Source organism: Mya arenaria, chromosome 7, assembly GCF_026914265.1.
Source record: "Mya arenaria isolate MELC-2E11 chromosome 7, ASM2691426v1".
Taxonomy (NCBI): Eukaryota; Metazoa; Mollusca; class Bivalvia; order Myida; family Myidae; genus Mya; species Mya arenaria.
Genome location: NC_069128.1, coordinates 66,741,525 through 66,758,028, shown reverse-complemented (window position 1 = coordinate 66,758,028; position 16,504 = coordinate 66,741,525). Strand labels below are relative to the sequence as shown.

Genomic DNA, 16,504 nt, shown 5'->3' with positions numbered 1-16,504 from the left:
AATCGAAAAGAAAAAAACAAAAACAACAGAAGATAATTAAGAAAAAAAACAACAATAAAAACGACAACACTATTTTACTACAAACGTTTAAGCTTTTCGAAAAAAATAAATATCATATTATGATTTTTATTATTTTTGTGCAAGTATAAAACAAGCGTCTCTAAACTCGCCTTAAGAATGTTAATTATGCTTATATTTGTACTGCGTCTATTACTCATCATATAAATATTTTGAATTTCATTTTCTAGCTGTTGTATTACATCATCATTTGTTTGGTGATTGATATTGTCATTTGCATGCAATTCCCTTAGTTGTTTTTCAAGTTTTTGTAAATGATTATTTCTGTTTCTTGCCATTTGTTTAGAAAAACTGATTGAATATTCTCGTATTTCATGTTTACATATTTCCCATTTAGTCTGCAGAGAGTTGATATTTAATGTTTTTGAGCGTTCAATAATGGCCTCTATATTTTTACAATAATGAAGGTCTTTTAAAAGAGAATTGTTTAATTTCCAGTAACCAGGACCCCGTGTACTTGGTGACCTAAGTTTCAATGAAATTGCTAAATGATCTGTATATTTAATCAAGGCAGGCCTAATATCCGTAGAGTACACCAATGGAGTTATGTTTTTGTCAATTAACCAGAAGTCAATTCTGCTTCTTTCAACGTTACCCTTTCTTCTCCACGTATATTGTAAATTAGTTTTATTTAATGACCTCCAAATATCGTCTAAATGGTTTGATTTAATAATTTTTTGAAGATTTTCGTTTGACTTGTGATTTCCGTGTGTACGTGATACCCTATCTTGGATTTCTAGTGTATCATTAAAGTCTCCACCTATGACGTTTAACCCCTGAGATAACTCTTGCACTAATTTTAATATTTTTTCAAAGAACAAATTACGTTCGTTTTTATCGTTTGGAGCATAAAGATTTATTAAGGTATAGATAGTCTCATTGATTTCAATATTCATAATGATATATCTACCGGTTTTGTCAAATGTTGTATTTATGACTTTATAAATAAAGTTATCTTTTAATATTATAGAGCAACCTCTGCTGGATGAATTACCATATGCATGATGTGATTCCCAGTGTTTGAACTCTGAATTTAACGTATTGTTTATGTCTTGCGTGAAGTGTGTTTCTTGTAAAAACAAAATATCTGCATTTTGTTGAAGTGACCACTGAAGCAGTCTAGCTCTTTTACTTTTATCTCTAAGGCCCTGTGTATTCAGGGATATTAAGTGTAATATTTTATCATTCATTTATAATATTATTTAATTGTTTGTAATATTTTAATTAAAGAGTATTTTTTCAATGTTATAAACATACTATTTAGATCACTGATCTGTGGAAAAAGCACGTGGTCGTATATTAGTGTCGCTGGGCCACACCGTGTGATACAGCGCACTTCAATGAATTCAAAATAATTTATGAACCTGAGTCGATAAAAAGTGAAGGATCGAAAATTACGTTTTAACAATATTTAAATTGTGTAATATTTCTTAAAGTGCAATAACTTGCATACACATATATATACATATATATATACATATATATACATATACACATATATATATACATACATACATATATATACATAATATAATACACACATATACAAGTATAAATACTTATAGTAGTGTAATACATTATATATCACAAAGTGCAATACATTTTCTAGTGCAATAATAATTCCTATTTAGACAATATAAATCACATTGTAAACATGTATGTTGTAAAAAAACAACATCTCTTTGTTGTGTTTGAGTAAGTTATATCTATCAAATAGATCATAACAAAATGCATATAAAACAAATAACGTCGTAAAGCAAAATCTAAGTCCATTAAACAGATGTGATCGTATTTTGGAAAGTTATAGACGAGTATCACAATCCTTTAGTCTAGATTTCTTTGACTCATCGTTTAACACTTCTGCAGGAGTCGGCGGTGACCGTTCCGATGCGATGGGCTTTTTCCCTTTGTTTGGTGTCACTTGACTATCTGCTCCGATAACTACGAAAGCGTCGATCGGCTTTTGACCATTTATCGCATTTTCTGCTTTTTCTTCTTTCCCCGTGGACTTGACGGTTCACTGTGTTCCGCTTGTTGGATACTGTCCTGAATCTGAGTGACTTCTATGTCCGGTTGAGGGGTGCTCGAAGGGTTACTTTCTAATTCGCATTCGCCCTTTTTGTGACCAATTTGATGACAATCAAGGCATCGCCAGTCATTTTCACAGTCGATCATTTTGTGCCCAGTTTCTAGACATTTTCTGCATTTAAGTTCTTTGTTCTCAGAATTTTGCCCGGGGTGAAATACACGACCCGTAAAATGTCCAAAAGCCATAAACTTCGGCAGGGTTGCTGAGAGCGAGCTGGATTTCACAATGCACAGCCTATCACCATTCTCGCAATTCGTTAGTTTACCCTTGACACGAAGTTTCTCCCGAATGATAGTGATAACATCTATATTCTCTGCAACTAGAGATCTTAGAATAACACTATCGTCAACGGAAAGTGGTATATCTTTTACTCTTATTCTAACTGTCTGCTCACCATCTAAGCGATTGGGATTGGTATTTAGCAACTTTATCATTTTCCCCCTTAATGTTACCCCTTCAGTTAGCAATGAAACTTTATCGTCGATATTTTCGACGTATATTCGCCACATACCTCGAACTCTCTGTAGCCCTGTAATGTGGGTGCAGACAATTACATCAGCTAGTGCTTCATATAACTCCTCATGTTTTAGCCATTCTTGTTTTTTGGCATTTTCTCACCAAACAAACTTGTTTCTCGCATGAAAACAATGGGAGGTCCGCCATATTGTTTACTAATGTCATTCACTATAGTATCCATTTTCACTGATATAACACTTTTTTGCAACTATTTCTATCCAGGAAATTATCCACACACTGAGCAAGGAATACTCCGTTTTAATATCCACTATATTGAATTTAAGAAATATCCGATACGTTTAAATCAGGTATTTTTCATAGACCATAAACAATCACTACCTTGGTTCGCGGTCGCTTATGCGCTTCAAAACCTATATAGCTGAGAGTACCAAACGGTTAAAGATGGTTAAGCAATGCTTCGATTCACTACCATTTGCAAAAAAGTCGACATGTAACACTGACAAGTCACTTCCGAATTGTGGTTATATGCCCTTATTCCTGAGCTTGCTAACCTACATGACAAGATCATTAATATATCTTGAATGACTTTTGTGTGATATAAACATCAAAGAAAATGATACCCAAATAACAAAACAATTACTGGTCCAAATAGTTTATTCAACAGTACTTAAACAGATGAGTTTAAAGAAACATATTGGAACACAAACATAAATGCATCGCTTGTTTTCGAATTTATTTGTCTGGCGTTCTATAAATGTTTCGAAAAAAAAGAGCTTTTTGGTCAGAAAAGGCAATGTAAACTTGAGTTGGCAAATAATGTGGTACACTGAGTAACATTTAAGTGGAATCCTTCATGGAAGTAAACGTTGCCATTTAAACCCGTGCATCATATATATTTGAACAAATCGCAAGCACACGTTATCAATTTTGCGTTTCCATATAGTCATAAAAACAACCGTGTTCACAATAAGGCCAAAATTAAAGTAATTTGTTTCCACTAACATCATAAAAACATAGGGTAAGTTTACGTAGGCATAACTTTTTTGAGACACTGGATTTTGAACCAAACCAACCCATATCAGGCAATATCACTATTCAATAATAGTTTAGATAAAAAAATGGTGAAAGTTACAATGTTCACTCAAAATGAAAATAGGGTCGGTCAAATTAGTGGAGAAAACAATTTTGGATTAATGCTTAAGCGCCAGGCATACCGAACATGAGACGTGATATAGTAACGATTGAAATGTATTACATATATATTTATTTTCAATCAGTAATTGGTTCTAGCTAACGTTCACCTATAATATAATGAAAAAGTTAATATTTTGCAGGGGTTTAAAAGCGGTACAGGTATGGTATTGCTGTCTTTTAAGATATAACGGAATTTAATGTCGGTCGATAATTACTATGTCTAAGTTGTTGCGACACGGAAAAAACTTCAAGATAACGAAAATTAGATATAACCGGAATACAAAAAGTGTATAACGAAACCAAACACGTTCGAACGTTTTTGTTTAAATAACCAGAAGATCGAGATAACAGAGAACGAAATAGCGAGATTTGACAGAATCCATATAATTTAAATTTTAAGGATGACTGTGTGTAAAATTGGGGGTATTAATTGGTCGTTATATATTCTGTGAAAATAAAACGTCCTGATATTGAACAAACAAACAAATATACTTTCTAAAAATATAATAATGTGTGATTACAGTCAATTTCGATAACCCGCACAGGCAATAACTCGAGAGCTGCGGATTTGTAATTTGATTTGGTGCTGATGCTGGCTAACATATGTATTTTACCTATCCACGCATCACAATTTAATTGACAATACTTATAAAGAAATGCAAAAATGAGTGATTATGTCAAAGACGAAAACTAAGGCAGATAACAAAACAGACCTATTCTACATTATTATACCTCACTTTTGTCTACAATGGTAAAATCCCTTTACACGAAAAAGGTGTTTGGACTATCAGAAGGATTTTCAACCTTTTTGACAGGTGACCAAGCGAAAATTCACTGTCAAGTCATGTGACCGCAGTGATATTTTGAATGTCATTATAAGGGCAAATAACTGCTTTAATATTTTAGTTAAATCATGACGTGATTGCCTCCCTTATACACATACAGTCGTGATGTCACTATTCAATGTGCACAAAAACATCAGACGACAAGAACTGTCAGCAAGTTAACATATTTTGTTTACTTTGCTAAAGTTGTTTAATTAAATGAATTTAAAGCATTTTAAAACATTTTTATGTACTTAATTTTGTTCGGTGTAATAAAATAAATATCATTTGGCAGCAAACGCCTCGGGTGACATTCTGCTCTCGGGATGACAATATCAATGTCACACATGCTGCCATATGATATTTATATAATGGTATTGTCATCAAAACAATATCATAGTTCATTAAATAGAACAGAAAGCCGTCAGATATGTTTCATATTTGTGTGAGACGGCTTTCAAAGCTATACCTGTAATTAATATTTTAAGTTTTAATTTGCATGAGGAATCACATATATATATATATATATATATATATATATATATATATATATATATATATATATATATATATATATATATATATATATATATATATATATATATATATATACATAATATGTATATGTGTATGAGACCGATGATCAAGCTATAATGGTCAATTAAAATGCGAGTTGCATATGATTTATATTTGCAAAAAAAGGGTTTCCCAAGCTATACGTGATTTTAAAATACATGTGATACAAATATATTCCAAAAGGAGGCAAACATCGCGCCTGTCCGAGAAATACTGTTGTCCGAGAACTACTAATGTTTGATGAGCTAAACTTTTTGTCATGTTTAAGTACTCTTTTTAATAAATTATTTGATATGAATTACTTTCCGGAAAAGTGGTATGAAGGATTTAAAGTTCCGTTGTATAAAAAGGGTGATGTAGAAAATGTAAATAATTATAAAGGAATTACTTTGTTAAGTACAATTGGGAAAGTTCTTGGGCTGAAACATATCATGGATATATAGAGGCACAATCTGGCATTAGAAAGCAGATGGGAACTGTAAACAATATATTTGTGTTACATGGTATCATTGAGCATTTTTTAAACAATAAGAGAAAAATATTTGCAGCCTTTATTGACTTTACCAAGGCGTTTGATTATATAGTGAGGGATGATGTGGCTTAAACTCATAAAGCTTTGTGTTAGAGGAAAAATATTAGATATAGTTAAGTCAATGTATGAAAATGTTAAATCAAGGATCAGATATAAAAATAAATTAAGTGATGACTTTCATTGTGTGCTCGGTGTTAGGCAGGGTGAATCATTATCACCTTTTTTATTTTGTATGTATCTAAATGATATAGAAGAACACTTTATGCTTCATGGTTTTGAAGGGGTTGTTTTAGATATGTTAAAAATGTTCCTGCTGCTATATGCTGATGATATTGTTATTTTATCAGAATCTGAAAGTGGGTTACAAAATGGACTACTACTGCTAGAAGATTAATGTAACAGATGGAATCTTATTGTTAATATAAATAAAACAAAGGTGATAATATTTAAAAAAGGTGGCAATGTTAGAAGAAATATTAAATTTATGTACCAAGGACAAGAACTAGAGATTGTAAAAAAAGTTTACTTATCTAGGCATTGTATTTACACCTGGTGGTTCATTCAGTACAACTTTTGAAACCTTGTCAGGACGAGCTATGAAGGCTGTATATAAGCTCAATTCAGATCTTATTAAGTTTCCTGGTATATCAATAAGCCACTATTTGTCATTATTTGATAAACTTATATACCCAGTGTTAAATTATGGCTGTGAAGTCTGGGGGTTAAACGATAGCTTAAAGATAGAACGAGTTCATTTGAAATTTTGTAAAGAGATTCTAGGTGTAAGAACTCAAACACAGAACAATTTTGTTTGTGGAGAACTTGGAAGAACAACATTAGTCACTAAAAGAGTTGTAAGTGTTATAAAGTACTGGTTAAAAATTTTGCATTGTGATGATATGAAATATGTAAGTGCAGTTTATAAAATATTGTATAGAGACTTAGAGATAATGCTTGATTGTAAATCATGGGCAAAGAGTGTTAGGGATATTTTACAAACATTAGGATTTAAAGAAGTTTGGTTATTTCAAACTGTTGGTGATGTTGATAAATTTATATATGAATTAAAGCAGAGACTGCAAGATGTTTATGTACAAAACTGGTTTGCAGAAATTGATAACTCATCCATAGCAAAATCATATGTCCTGTTTGCTTGCAGATTTTAAGTTACAATCTTACTTGTGTGATGTAAATATTGTAAAATTTTGGAAAGCCCTAACGAGGTTAAGACTTTCATCACATAGACTAGAAATCGAGGCCGGTAGATGGCATAAACCTGAATCTATACCTGTTAATAAACGAAAATGTCAAATTTGTAATATTCACGAAGATGAGTTTTAAGTCTTGTTAGAATGTGCATTATATAATGATTTCAGAAAACAATACATCAGTAAATATTATTGGAAAAGACCAAATGTACTGAAATTTGTTGAACTTATTGCCAGTGATAGGAAAACTACATGTAGAAAATTATCGATGTATGTACATACAGCTTTTGAATTAAGAAATACGTTCGTTTATATTTAACAGAAGTAATAAGTTTATATCTATATAGCAACCACTGTCTCCTCACTGTGATAATCTTATAGTATTATATATATTATAGTTTAAATTATATAATAATATATAATAATATAGTGTTAGTTATTGTAAAAAAATGTATCTATGAAATTGTATTTGACCACTGATCTATGAATTGTCATGATATGTGTATATATGCATACTTCTTGTATGCTCATGGGCCTATGGCTTTTATGCATGTGAAATTAACTATGAAACTATGAAACTATGTATTAAACTATCTCTTTCATTTTCAAAAGAAAAGCTGCTTTTCATGCTGCTAAAAGCTATATCATTCATTCATGTTATGCATTTTGGTTATTTGCTGTCAATTTTACATTATATAGTGCCATATAAACTGCATGCTCCGCCTGGGGTGCGCGACCTTTCTCCAGGCTTTCGTATACATGACTGTCACGTGACCGCGTAGACTCCATACTTCCGCTGCTGTTAAAACCGTTCTGAAAACGTAAATTATCTATTCAAATAACGTTGCAACAGCAGTTGTTGTCAATATAATTTTTGAACGATATTAAAAAAGTCAACAAGTATATGATCTTGTGAGTAAGTTTAGTTCAATATCGCGTAGGGATCAAAAACATTTCTATATACCTAATGATTAAAAAAATATACTAAATTTCTAAAAACAAAACTAGAGATTGCTTTTTTGAAAAAGCGCTTGTCTCCCCTATTGTGTGGTCGTATCTGGGAAATAATAAATGATGGACATGAAATTTGTAATTTTGGACTGGAGACGAACCAACAGTGAAGTTTGGTTTATTCACCCGTATTAAATAGTGAACATCTACTGCGACCTTGACCTTTGACACACTGATCTCAAAATCGATAGGGGTCATCTACTAGTCATGTCCAACTAGCATACCAAGTATGAAGTTCCTGGGTGCAAGCGTTCTTTATTTATTGAGCGGAAACGAAGAATGATGTACAAACTGATGGACTGAGTGACTAACTGACGGACTGATCATAAAATCAATAGGGGTCATCTACTAGTCATGACCAACTTGCATACCAAGTATGAAGTCCCTGGGTGCTGTGTTCTTTAGTTACTGAGCAGTAACCGTTTCTTCACATCAAGGTCACGGCAACCTTGTCCTTTGACATACTGATCTCAAAATCAAAACGGTTTATCTACTAGTCATGACCAACTAGCATACCAATTATGAAGTTCCTGGGTGCAAGCGTTCTTCAGTTATTGAACGAAAACCGTTTCTTTACCTCAATGTCACGGTGACCTTGACCTTTGAATTACTGATCTCAAATTCAACAGGGTTCATCTACTAGTCATGACCACTAGCATACCAAGTATGAAGTTCCTGGGTGCAAGCATTTTTTAGTTATTGAGAGGAAACCGTTTTTTTTACCTCAAGGTCACAGTGACCTTGACCTTTGACCTACTGATCTCAAAATCAATAGATGTCATCTACTAGTCTTAACCAACCAGCATACCAAGTATGAAGTTCCTGGGTACAAGCGTTCTTTGGTTATTGAGCAGAAACCATTTTTAAGCTTAAGGTCACCACCAACATATCGTTTTTTATCTGAAGGTAACCTTGACCTTTGACCTTTTGATCTCAAAATCAGTAGGGATCATCTACTAGTCATGATTAACTAGCATACCAAGTATGAAGTTCCTGGACTCAAAGGATCTTTAGTTATTTAGCGGAAACCGTTTCTTCACCTCAAGGTCAGGGCGACCTTGACCTTCGACCTAGTGATCTCAAAATCAATAGGAATCATCTACTAGTCATGACCAACTAGCATACCAAGTATGAAATTCCTGGGTACAAGTGTTCTTTAGTTATTGAGCGGAAACCGTTTCTTCACCTCAATGTCACGGTTACCTTGAACTTCTGATCTCTAAATCAATAGGAGTCATCTACTAGTCATGACCAACTAGCATACCAAGTATGAAGTTCCTGAGTACAAGCGTTCTTTAGTTATTGAGCAGAAACCATTTTTAAGCTTAAGTTCACCGCCAACATATCGTTTTTTACCTGAAGGTAACCTTGACTTTTGACCTTTTGATCTCAAAATCAATAAGGGTCATCTACTAGTAATGACCAACTAGCAATCAAAGTATGAAGTTCCTGGACCCAAAGGATCTTTAGTTATTGAGCGGAACCCGTTTCTTCACCTCAAGGTCAGGGCGACCTTGACCTTCGACCTAGTGATCTCAAAATCAATAGGGGTCATCTATTAGTCATGACCAACTAGCATACCGGGTATGAAGTTCTTGGGTATAAGCGTTCTATAGTGATTGAGCGGAAACGAAGTGTGACGTACGGACTGACGGACTGACGGACAGGGCAAAAACAATATGTCTCCCCATGAATGGGGGAGACATAATATCTCACCAATCCGCTGTCACGTGACATATTCGGCCTTTCACGTGATCTATTTCGACGATGATACTCCGGCGGCGGTGAAGCTGCTTTGGGTTCGGGAACTTGAAACACCCGTCCAGTTGCAGTATCTACTGGCTTAAAAGGACTAGTTCGGCCATTTGAAATAGGCTTAAATGGGCCGCTAGGGTAAGGTCCGCTAGAAGGAAACAAAAAAGAAGAAATCATTATTTAAACCATGTTTTATGACGGTATTTAGAAAATGTTTTGGCTTGTTTTGGTATCATTCTTATATTGCAAATTTAAAAAAGTGGCAACCATTAAGGACGCTATCTTAAACCGAAAGTGGCGCAAACAATCAATCGGTTTCTTGTATTAGAGTATTAGAGTGTAGGCGTGTTTAAGAAAGTTTTCAAAGGTCAACATGAAGGTGATCATGTGGCACTTTAGATCTGATACGAAGTTAAATGAATTCATGTTATGTTATTGATAGGAAACAATAACCAAACATAGTTACCAACTATACGTGTATGCTACCCTTGCTTATGTTCAGAGGTAAAAGTCTGCCAATGCATTTTATAGTAAACATCAAAACAAAGCAGTAACACATTGAACGTGAACCCTACCCATTTTTATGTTCAGAGCCGGGATGTCTGCCAGTGTAATTCCGCTCGAGGAAAGAGCCCTCAAAGCCCGTCTGTCTCTTCTTTTCGCGTTCTTTCAGTTGGATTTGTTCCGCTTCCTTTTCTTTATGTGTCCTTTGCCGCCTGGGGAAAAAGTGACAGTAGTGGTGCTTAAATAAATTTAAACCATTTGTCTGATGTATGAATTTCGTTAAATATAACCATTCGTCTGTTCTGTAACAAAACCACAATATTTAATCAGCATCTTTTGAATTTTGTTTTCAATTTCTTGGTCATCAATGTTTTTGTAGTCAATGTATTCTAAATCATATGCACATCCTAACTTAATCAAATGTATACATCTTAGGTATAGAGACTATTCAATTTCAACTGACCAAATCGTCATAGAACAGAACAGAACAGAACAGAATTTTATTTAGACTTATGCTCATGCATCTCGTCATACACAAAGTATACAAATAATTATTACATACAATTTAACAATACAGTGGTCAACAATCAAAATCTGGAACGATGTCAAAGCAATATGGAGAATGTTCATTTGAAAAAAAACATTTAGAAAACATAATTACTATATTAAACAATATAAACAACATAAACTTTAAGTCACTGCAAAAATATTTTAATTATACACGGTCATTAATTAAAAGAGTCCTTCTGTTATTAGCCTGCAATAAATATTTGCACAAATTCACAATAATTGTCTTATTTTGGTTGTTAATTAGTTCAATAAACTTGAACGTATTTGGACGACAATAATAGTACCTTTTCAAAAATTGGTTGCGTATATCATTATAACAACTACACTTAATGACAAAGTGGAATTCATCCTCTAGTTCATGTAAGTCACACAATGTACAAAAACGTTCATTTCTTGGAGTTCTATTAGGACCATATCTTTTAGTTTCAATAAACAGATTATGAGATGACATCCGTAATCTAGTTAAGCATTTCCTATTAGTTTTGTTAAACAACATATTTAAATACTCGGCCATTCCAAATTCATTGTGCAGGTGGCTGAACACAGGAATTAGTTTAGAGCTTGTGTTGATATCTCCCCTCCACTTATGTAAAAACACGTCAATAAGACGTTGCTTAAAAAGACATATAAAGGTGTTTGGTTCGTATTTTTCGGGATGGAGCCACACATCTAAAAACCCATTTTCCTCAAGTACGTTCTTGATTTTGTTAGCCCAGGAATTATACCCATTAAGACACAGTTGAACTGATTCCCGATAAAGAGAATTAAGTATAATATTTTTTGAATCTTTGGCCTTAAACCAATATTTTATAATTTGAACATATCTATTAATATATAACGGGTATCGTCCTAACTCCCCATATACTGCTGCTGTACAACTACTTTGTTTAACCCCCAAAATAGACTTACAAAATTTGAGATGGATGCGTTCCACCTCTTTGGACTTAGATAAACCCCATACTGGGCAACCATATGAAAGGATGGAGCCAACAAAAGAATCAAACAGTTGTAATGAGATTTTCGGGGGAACATCGTACTTATTTATATTCTTTAATAATATATGCATGGCTTTTAGTGCCTTTCCGACTACAAATTGGTTATTTAGGACGAACGATCCCGTATAGTTTAAAACCACGCCGAGATAATTAAAATTGTCGACTATTTCAAGGGGTTCATTATTATAATACCAACGTTCGTTGTGTCGCACGGAACCTCTATTACGGAATACAACTACCTTAGTTTTATCGGTATTTACCTCCAATCCCCATATTTTGCAATATTCGCACAGACGATTCAAACTACTTTGTAAATCTTCCACGGAATTTCCTAAAATGACCATATCATCCGCAAACAGAAGTAGCATGATGCATATTTCATATATATCAATACCACAGTCACTACCCTGTTGCAAAAATAGCTCTAAATCTTCCAAAAATAGAGAAAAAAGTATTGGAGAATTATTTTGGCCTTGTCGTAGACCAATAGATATATCAAAGAAATCGGAAAATGAATTACAGTGTTTTACACACGACTTAACTACTGAATACATTGCCTTGAAAATTTTTAGTATTTTTCCGTCCAATCCCATACGGAAAAGTTTAACCCATAGCGCATTCCTATACACGGAATCAAAGGCCTTTTTCAGATCGATAAAGGCACACGGTAAGCGCAATTTTTTAAACAATGCTGATTCAATAAGATTATGTAAGACAAAAATGGCATCCTCTGTACTACTTCCCTTTCTAAATCCAAACTGGGCGTCGGACAAAATATTATTCGTATCAAACCAAGTTTCAACTCGTTTAGTGAGTACGCTTGTAAATATTTTCCCTAAATTACTAACCAGAGTTATGCCCCTATAATTATTAGTATCATTAATGTCCCCCTTTTTATGTATCGGAACGATGAATCCTGATGTCCATGATGCAGGGAAATAATCTCCATCTAGAACAGTGTTAAATAAATCGGTTAAATGTCCAACTAATATGTCTAAAGTTTCAATGAAAAATTCATTTATCATATTATCGCTAGGACACGCAGCCTTATTTCTTTTTAGACATTTGACAGCACTCCGAACCTCGTCGTGAGTTATAACAGCATTGAGAGATTCGTACGTAGGATCGTTGATATTAAAATCCGAATTGTTCGCAAAATCATCAATCTCATCTATTTGTGCCGACTTTATATCGTTAAATAAACCAGCGAAATAGTCTTTAAAATTCTCAATATCTATGTCGCAAGCGGGATTACTCGTCTTTGCCCTAAATTTACTCCAAAACTCCTTAGGTTGTTTATTGCGTAAATCATATAATTCTTGCGCCTTACGCGTAGTGTAAGCTCGCTTAGTTTTGCAAATAAGCGTTTTATACGCGTCATACAGTATAGAAAGTTAAGATCTGAAACTTATTTTGCTTCATTGCTTGATGTTTTTGCTATTGATGAACTGTTTGTCAACTTTGGTCATGGCCCTCTGGATGTTATGAAAATAAAACTTTGAAACTTTATTCCGATATTATAAAAGGTAAATGGGAATGGGTACACATCAGGAATAATGAACAATTATAAAGTTGATTTTGTTTGTTTTGGTGTATGATCGTCATATATTTTAACAAGTAATCAATAAAAATCTTTCGTTTACGAGAGCGCAGCCGCGAGGTGAAATATAATGCGATTACACTATGTCAAAAACAAGTTGTCTATAAATAACAATATAAAAAGATCATTGTAGTTTTTAGTGAAACACGCATAATTATGTGCAAATGTAACGCCATTTCGGAAATGACATCGTTGAAATTGTTTCACAGCTCTGTGCTTGCTGGCGTATGATTTGAAAATGAGAGCGGGCTTGAATAACAAATATCAAATTGATATGGTCACTGTTTGAATTTTTTTAGCGAACTGATATCTTTATAATTCACTGGAAAATAAGAAAAAGTAATTTTCATGTAGCATACGCTCGAAGCTGCCTATTCACAAAGCATTCATCGACCATGCTATTTTAGTTGTAAACTCATAAAATGTGAGGAACTCCAACACATCTCCTTAAATATGAAGATAACCTACCTGCATTCAACAACAATGATAACCAAAAGGATAAGCACTAGCCCACCAAGCCCCGCACCAGTTGCAATGAGGGCAGTTTGACCTGAAATGTTCATGAATAATACAAATAAGTGTTTGTTGTACAGACGACATTTGAAATAAAATGTCCCATTAATGGCACCGCAGCTAATTGTTCAACAGTTGGAGATGTTGTCCACATGTCAAAATTAGGCGTGTTAGAAATTTTAAATGATTTGATTTTATAATATTTCGTTGTTTTTTAATAAATACTGACCATTATAAAAAATAGTTTGACCAAACCAAAGACTTTATCAGTTTTATACAAATCGCTGCTGGTATTTTGTTTTATACTTATGATAAACTTTGCTCTTGTGATAAACAACATCATTTGGAGAGCTTAAATTCCATATAATAGCCATTATAAATAAAACACGGTCATATTTCACTCTGTTGTCGTCATGTCATAACAAGTATCATTGTGAAATGTTTAAATGACGTCATGAAAAAAATTCTACGTCATAATCACTTCTATAATTATAAAATTGTGTCTTTAAAGAGATTTTAAACATTTTGGTATATAATAAAAGGGTCGAAATTACTTCATTTCGATCAAGATTGTCGTATTCGAATCTCATGTTTGTATAAAGAATTTAATTCCACTCGGCTAGCGCCACTCAACTCGAATACATCCTCCTGACATAGTACGCTTCAATAATAACCATTTTATATCATATATACTCATGGTACTCACTTGTTTTGGGGTCCGGCTCGATATACTTTGTAGTCACAACAGGCTGTTCTGTTGTCGTGGTTGGTGTTGGATGAGGCCGAGTTGCATCTATTAATCAAAATGAATTTAAGGGTCACAGTGGTATATATATATATATATATATATATATATATATATATATATATATATATATATATATATATATTGGAATTGGATGGCAAGTCTCTGCTCATTGACACTTGAAAGGCTTTTCAACTAAATGTCCACACTGAACTACCTTTGCTTCCATAGTACGTTAAACATACAATGACTTTCTACGTGCGTTCTAACATTTGAGTGACGTATATCTCACATTTTACATGTGACTTCGATATACACCAGACGAATTTGTACACAACCTGGACTCGCTCAACAGCTAAAATACGAGTTCATGTAAAAGACGATGTAAGACGTGTTTCGCAAACTAGTTAGTATTGAGGGCATATATCGACGTGGTATCGAAGTATTCGCGACAACGACACTATTTTGAGTCATCATTGATTAATCGTATAAGTGTATTAAGAAATAAAAGCAATTAAACCATGCATTTAATGGATGATAATAATGGAATACAACGAGGGGATGTGGTATCATAGGAACGGTCATATTTAAACATGTAATTGACATAATGTTCATGTGTATGTATTTGTTTATATTTTATGGTGTTTTTCATGTCAGAAAATAGCTCAAAAACCTTATGTTGTTTGTTATCCTTCTTGAAATAATGATCAGTGTATCTTGGTCATACTTAGATACATTCAGTAATGTATCGATAGTCTATGACCTCATCAATATACTGTTAAAGAAGGACGACACGTGAAAATCACGTGTTTTCGTAAAGCGAATATGAAGACCACTTTCTTAAAACGATTGTACTGATATTTTGTTTTATACCTGCCCAAGAGCACTGGAACATTTCATTATTCCTGGTGTTGTTGACGTATCCTTCCTTGCACGTACACGTTAATTTAGACGAAGTTGAAGTGCATGTCGTTGTTAATTTGTCACACATGTGGCTGATGTTGCACAAATCAGTCTGTTCTGCAGCTGGAAGCCATTTGATGTACATATAGCTATATCTGCCAGCTTGTAGGACGCGACGAATTCGTGAACCTTTTATTTATTTTGAAGAAAAAAAAACAACAACTCCATTCCAAACTGTCTTATACTCACGTTTAATTGTAAAAAGCTTTATTAAAGTGCTATTCGTTTCCGACAGTGTCTCGTTAACAAAATATTCCCATCTGTCATTGATCGTCTCATTTATTGCAGGTAATGTCATGTTTGTCTGAGTGTCTGTCTGTTCGAAGTGAGCTATAATCTCGACAGTTTGTTTCGGTACGCTTCTGAAATGTGTTAAAAGACATAATTTTAACACCAAACATAGGTATTCAGATAATACAGATAAAAACAATATCCTATTAATGCAAAAAGAATTAGAATTATTATATAATATAACAGTAGCCTTAATGATGGAGTTCCCATATAAACTATATCCAAGCACATATACAATAAATGCACAAAATACAGATTTTAAATACACAATATACACGTCTCATTCGCCCGCATGCCGTAATAGTATTTAAATTTAACATCCTTGACATTTTTCCAAATAAAATCATATATTTGAGTTAAGATTAATCCTCATTGGCATTTTACATGCCTTTTGTTAAGACGTCATTTGTGGCTATGATTGTTTAGCAGGGTTATTACGTTAATGTTTCGTTCAATATTGCGCTTTGAATGGATGCGCGCGCCTCCATTTAAGATTGTATATCGGGTAGGCACAAAAAATGCTCCTACCGCAAGCATGACATCTTACTAATGTATAATATACATTAAATATCTTTTCAA

At 33.5% G+C, this 16,504-nt stretch overlaps 1 protein-coding gene across 1 annotated transcript; it reads right to left on the bottom strand.

Annotated features, from left to right (window-relative positions):
• Positions 1-7,439: 7,439 nt before the first annotated feature.
• Positions 7,440-15,668, bottom strand: LOC128241507 (uncharacterized). The gene is made up of 6 exons (XM_052958469.1): positions 15,545-15,668; positions 14,633-14,719; positions 13,882-13,963; positions 10,320-10,460; positions 9,706-9,892; positions 7,440-7,791 (listed from the first exon to the last, which is right to left on the bottom strand). Exons 1-6 carry the CDS (start codon positions 15,660-15,662, stop codon positions 7,636-7,638), a joined length of 771 nt encoding a protein of 256 aa, XP_052814429.1. The 5' UTR covers positions 15,663-15,668; the 3' UTR covers positions 7,440-7,635.
• Between the last annotated feature and the right edge of the window lie 836 nt (positions 15,669-16,504).

What these genes read in the sequence shown, in the direction of transcription:
- LOC128241507 (XM_052958469.1), bottom strand. Translation starts at nt 15,662, where the DNA reads ATGTGTGACAAATTAACAACGACATGCACTTCAACTTCGTCTAAATTA. An exon ending in CGAGCCGGACCCCAAAACAA is followed by an intron (nt 13,964 to 14,632) that starts GTGAGTACCATG and finishes TGAACATTTCAG; the next exon opens with GTCAAACTGCCCTCATTGCA. An exon ending in ATCATTGTTGTTGAATGCAG is followed by an intron (nt 10,461 to 13,881) that starts GTAGGTTATCTT and finishes CTTTTTCCCCAG; the next exon opens with GCGGCAAAGGACACATAAAG.